Raw genomic sequence first — 4,980 nt, 5'->3', positions numbered from 1 at the left:
GCAGAGAAAGGAAAGGGCAGAGCAAAGAAAGACCTGGGGCTTAGTGAGCAGGTGGGCAGAGGCAGAGTCCTCCGCTCCAAGTGGGGACCACTGTAGGTCCCTGTGCTGGGACACCTCACCTACTCCCTGGTCAACCAAGTAACCCTCTTCCTCTCGTCCCTAAGGGAGAAGCAAATGATGGGTGACCTGGGATGAGGGACCTACATCAATTCTAGGGTGGGGGCTTCTGGCTGTTTTGAAAACCTACATCAGGTAACAGATGGGGAATGTGGACTATACTGAACTTTATTTTTCATAAAAACCATGAGTTAAGGACTGAATCCGAGTTAGAGAGGGAAGGGGTTAGCTCCTTCCGCTGCCCCGCCAAATCCCTTTCTCTCCTTTTAGTAGGGGACTTTTTTTGCCCTCCCCCTTCCCAATCTAGCTCTCCCCTCGACCCCACAGCTCTGGCTGCAAGGCTGTCCCGGATTCTGGCCGCTTCCTCTCTTCCTTCATGGCCCCATCAGAGTGGGTTTGGAAGGGTTAACCGGGAGGCACATCAAAGGAGTTATTTCTACACCAACAACCCTCCCAACCAGATAGAGACCGCTCCCTAAGGGGGACCCCTGCCTCCCCTACCCCACCTCAGCTCTCCCTCGGGAAACCATAGGGACAGAAGCACTAAAAAGCGGGATGAAAGGGACCCGGGCCGCAGGGCGGGTCCGGAGGCGCTTTTATGTCCCGGTTCCCAGGCGCTAAGGACGTGTCCAGACAACTACCCTCAGCGCCCGGGGCGGCCCCACTCCTCTCTGCTCCAGGGACGCGCCATCTCTTCCAGCAGGTCCCCTCCACCCTCCAGCCGCGGTAGGGGCACCCCACCCCAACCCCCGAGCCTGGGGACAGGAGCAAAATAAGGGATGAAGGGGGGGGGGGGAAACAGAGGGGCATGCGCAGCTCCCCCCAGCCTAGCCACTTTTCGTCCGGCCCCGAGACCAAAACACCCCTACCTAGCGCCCCGTCTCCCCGACCCGGCACCACTTTTCCTCCCCCTCAATAAATAACCACCTTCTCCTCTTCCTCAAGTCGCCCCCCAAAGGCATCAGGCCAGGAGGAAAGCTCTTCGGATGCCCCCAGGGGAGACCAATGGGGGGGGGGGGGCGGTACCGGAGGAGCTCAGTTGGAGGGAGCCGCGCCGCCCTCGGCCTCCCGCTTGCCTTTGCCCCCGGCGGGCTCCACCGCTCCGCTGGCCTTGCCCTCGCCCGCGGCCGCCCCGGCAGCCTCCTCCTTGGCGCCCTCGTGGGTTTTCATGTGTTTGGCCAGGTGGTCGCTGCGCATGAAGACGCGGCTGCAGACGGCACAGGGGAACTTCTTGGTGCCCGTGTGGGTCTGGAGGTGGCGCTGCAGCTCGTCGGAGCGCGTGAAGCGCTTGCCGCAGAAGAGCCAGTTGCACACGAAGGGACGGTCGCCGCTGTGCCAGCGCAGGTGCGCCTTCAGGTGCGACGTCTTGGCGTAGGCTTTCCCGCAGCCCGGGATGTGGCAATTGTGCAAATGCTTCTTCTTGCCCCCGTCGGGCCCGCACGGAGCCCCCAGTCGCTCCGCCTCCAGGCAATTGGGGCAGCGGCACACGGTCTGGCCTGAGCTGCGGGGCACTGACCGCCGGGAGCCTTTGGGCCGGGCTGCTCCGTCCAGACTGGAATCCAGCCCCTGGGACTCCGGGGCGGCCGCTTCCAAGGCCTTGGCCCCGTCGGGAGGCCCCAGGAGGTGCTGCCCTCCGGCGGCTGGGAGGAGGTGGTGCGGGTGCGGGTGGGGAGGCGGTGCGCAAAGCTGGTGGTCTCCGACGTAGCCCCCCAAGCCAGCCTGAAGCGCCCCGGGGTGGCCAGGCGAGGTGAGCGCGCCCTGAGTGTGGGGGAGGTCCATCCAGCTGGTGCCCGGATGAAGGTCCCACCAGGAGCCATCCTCAGTGCCTGGGTGAGTTGGCCGGAACCACGATTCGTAATGGTGGGACATGTCCGGCTGCAGGAGCTTGGAAAAGGGTCCCGGGGCCAAGGGACTGTCGCTTTCCAGGTCCTCGCAGGTTACCCGAGAGGAGGCCCCCGGCAGCTCATAGCCCTGTGAGAAGTCCACCTCAGGGCCCAGCGGGAGGCTCTGCAGCTCTCCAGGCTGCAGCGGGGAGGGGTAGTCCCCGGCCTCCGGGCTCGTGTGGCCCTGGTATGTTTGGAGAGGCTGCAGGTCGAGGCGCGGCGGGGAGGCGTGAGGCGCGTCCGTGTGCTGGCTGCCCAGAGAGCCGCAGACAGCGGTTAGCATTGCCGGGATCCGGGGTGGGGTGGGGAACAGGGATGGTCAGGGGCACCTCAGGTAGGACCTAAAGGAGGCGAAGAGGAGGTGAAGTGAGCAAAGTAACCAAGTCACTTTCAGTCCTAACCCAGACGGCCTCCCCGCAAACTGCTCCTCTCCCGACTGGGACTGGCCGCTGCAAAAGAGGAGCACACCTCCGAGTGGGGACTAACGACCAGTTAACAGAATTTGGGAGTGCTAGGAAGGGTTGAGGGTGTGAGGTTCTCAGCCAAGGCGGGGGAGTCTACCTTCTCCTAGCTGATCCCTCCTATGGGGCCCAGCTCATCCTCACAGTTGGGCTGGTCCCAGGCTGGTAGGTCAGATACACCTACAGTTCCACGCTAAAACCATCCCCACCCTATCTGCCCAGACCAGCGCAAAGGGCAGTGTGGCGTTTACCTTCTGCAGCCCTGCTTCCAGCCCAAATGGAGGATCTACACCCACCTCAGCTTCCCTAGTTTAACTCAGGACACAGATGAGGAGAGGGAGGTGGTCTGTTTCTGAAACTCAAAGCTTGAGGTGACCTGATTTTCCAAAGCTCAAAGCAGGTTCTGAGATATTGGGGAAAGAGTCCTCGTTCCGCCCCTGAGGCATGTCCAATGAGGAAGAGCATTTCACTGTTCTCTACCATTGCCCTCCGCTCTCTGTCCAGATGGCTCCACCAAACCCACTTCCATTCCTGGCCCCCACCCCTCTCCCTCAGGCAGGAATTCACCTCCCTGGGGTGCAGGTTCAGTGTTGATTACCAGGGGACTTCTCCCCACCAGAGAAAGTTAAGCTTCCTCTCCTGTCCTGACCCACACAGCCACACAGCTGGCTGTCTGGCTGTTACCTGTGCCCTCCTCCAATCCGGGGGAGACCCAGATGTGAAGCTGGGAGGGGTCAGCTTCCCCAGAGAAGGGGGTCAACGAGAGAAGAGCTTACTAGCAAGCTCTGAAAGGTAAAATTGTCACCCCCTTACGGGATGCAGAGTCGAAGTGGGGACAGCGGAGGGCAACAAGGAAAGCCGGAATCACAGACACTGAGAAGAATTACCCCAAAAGATTATATAAGGGGGTGCATTCTAGGCTTGGATCGTTCTTAGGTGTTCTGCAGACAGTTCTAATATACAGACAAACTGAGAATCACTGCTTCAGGCCAACCCTCTTATTAAAAAAAAAAAAAGAGGAAACTGAGGCAGCATTTGGAGAAATGACTTGAACAGACATTCATTTATTTGTTCAATCAACAAATGCATGCTTTATGTACCTCTGTGAACCAGGTCTCCGGACTCCTGGTCTGTTACCCTTTCCCTACACCGTTGGGAACCAAAAGATACCCACCTCTCTCTTTCTTAACCACATATCTGTGACTTGAAAGTCCTTTTTCTCTCACCACCTCTCTAAAGCCTGGGAGCCCTGGTGCCTCAGGTGTCGGGCTTGTGTGCCTGGCCTTCTCTGATGGTGGGGGAGGAGGTGCAGTGGTTTAGGGCAGGGACTTCTTCCCACAGCAGGGTTCAGCTGACCCTACCACCTTTGGCCTCTGGGACCAAAGAGGTGTCCCTGGTAGTTCTGGAGAGGGAGGGAGAGGGGGACTGGGGCGCCTACTCAGGCTCACGCTGCCTTACCACCAAAAAGAAACAAGGGTGAAGCAGCAGGAATGGAGCCTCAGGCCCAGGCGGGGCAGCCCAGAAGGGGCTGGGCGGGAGCAAAGAGGCCTGGGACCCTAACAGCTTTTGGCGTCTGGGAACTGCCCCAGGGACCGGGGGGGCGGGGAAGCTAACAACCCAGGCTCCAGAGTGGCCTCTCCCGACACAGGGCCAGGGAGTCCAGTCCTGGGATGCCATGGCCTGCCTGCAAAGTTTCGGGAAGGGAGACAGCAGGGCGCGCACTCCCGGCTTCCCGCTCCCCAACGCAGGAAGCCGGGTAGAGACACCCTTCTTCCCCCTTCCGCCGCCTCCCTCTCCCGATCACCGGCGCTCAGGTGGTCAGGACTTCCGTACTCTCAGTCCTCAAGGCTCCAGTCCTCCGGTTGTCCCAGTCGCTCCAGTTTCCCCGGTCTCCAGCCTCCTCGGTCCCTCGTCTCGCCCTTCCGCCCAGGTTTCACTCGGCCGGGGCTCCAAGCCCCTCGGATTCTTTAGGACCACCTCCCCCAAGGCCACGGGAGGCTGTGGCGAGTGCGCGGCGCGTCTTTCCGAGAGGAGCCCGGGATCGCGCACCCCTGGCCGCCCAGACCCTGGCTCCTACCTGGAGGCTGCGCTCGGGCTCCGGGCACGGCTGGCTGGCGCGCTACCCACGGGCGCTCATGGGCCCCGCGCGCCGGCGGGCTCTCCGGAGGCGAGGGGCAGGAGCCGAGGACGAGCGGGGGCCGCGATCGGACCCGGCGGCGGGCGGCGGGCAGCGGGAGGCGGAGGAGGGGCGGAGGGCCAGCGGGAGGGCGGAGGGCGGGCGGGAGCCAGGGAGCGAGCGAGCGAGTGAGGCCAGCTCCGCCCGTGACTCACCCGCGCTCTCTGCCTTCATCCTCTGCCCTGCGCTCCTTTTTCCCCGAGTCCGCGGCCCCGCCCACCTCACCTGCCGCCGCCTTTAACCCTTGCGGGCTCGGCCGGACGGGAGGCCCGGCGAGGCCCGGCCGGCGGAGAGGGGGCGGGCTCGCTAACTAGGTCGCCTCCCGCCCCTCCCTCGCTCCTCC

At 62.5% G+C, this 4,980-nt stretch overlaps 1 protein-coding gene across 1 annotated transcript; it reads right to left on the bottom strand.

The window, feature by feature from the left end:
• Positions 1-929: 929 nt before the first annotated feature.
• On the bottom strand, positions 930-4,615 carry SP6 (Sp6 transcription factor). Its single transcript, XM_042966421.1, has 2 exons — positions 4,539-4,615; positions 930-2,341 (listed from the first exon to the last, which is right to left on the bottom strand). Exon 2 carries the CDS (start codon positions 2,281-2,283, stop codon positions 1,153-1,155), a length of 1,131 nt encoding a protein of 376 aa, XP_042822355.1. The 5' UTR covers positions 2,284-2,341; positions 4,539-4,615; the 3' UTR covers positions 930-1,152.
• Positions 4,616-4,980: the final 365 nt, after the last annotated feature.

This window comes from Panthera tigris, chromosome E1 (assembly GCF_018350195.1).
Source record: "Panthera tigris isolate Pti1 chromosome E1, P.tigris_Pti1_mat1.1, whole genome shotgun sequence".
NCBI lineage: Eukaryota > Metazoa > Chordata > Mammalia > Carnivora > Felidae > Panthera > Panthera tigris.
Note: the sequence above shows the minus strand (reverse complement) of the source record. Positions and strands in the feature narration are given on the sequence as shown.

What these genes read in the sequence shown, in the direction of transcription:
- SP6 (XM_042966421.1), bottom strand. Translation starts at nt 2,283, where the DNA reads ATGCTAACCGCTGTCTGCGGCTCTCTGGGCAGCCAGCACACGGACGCG.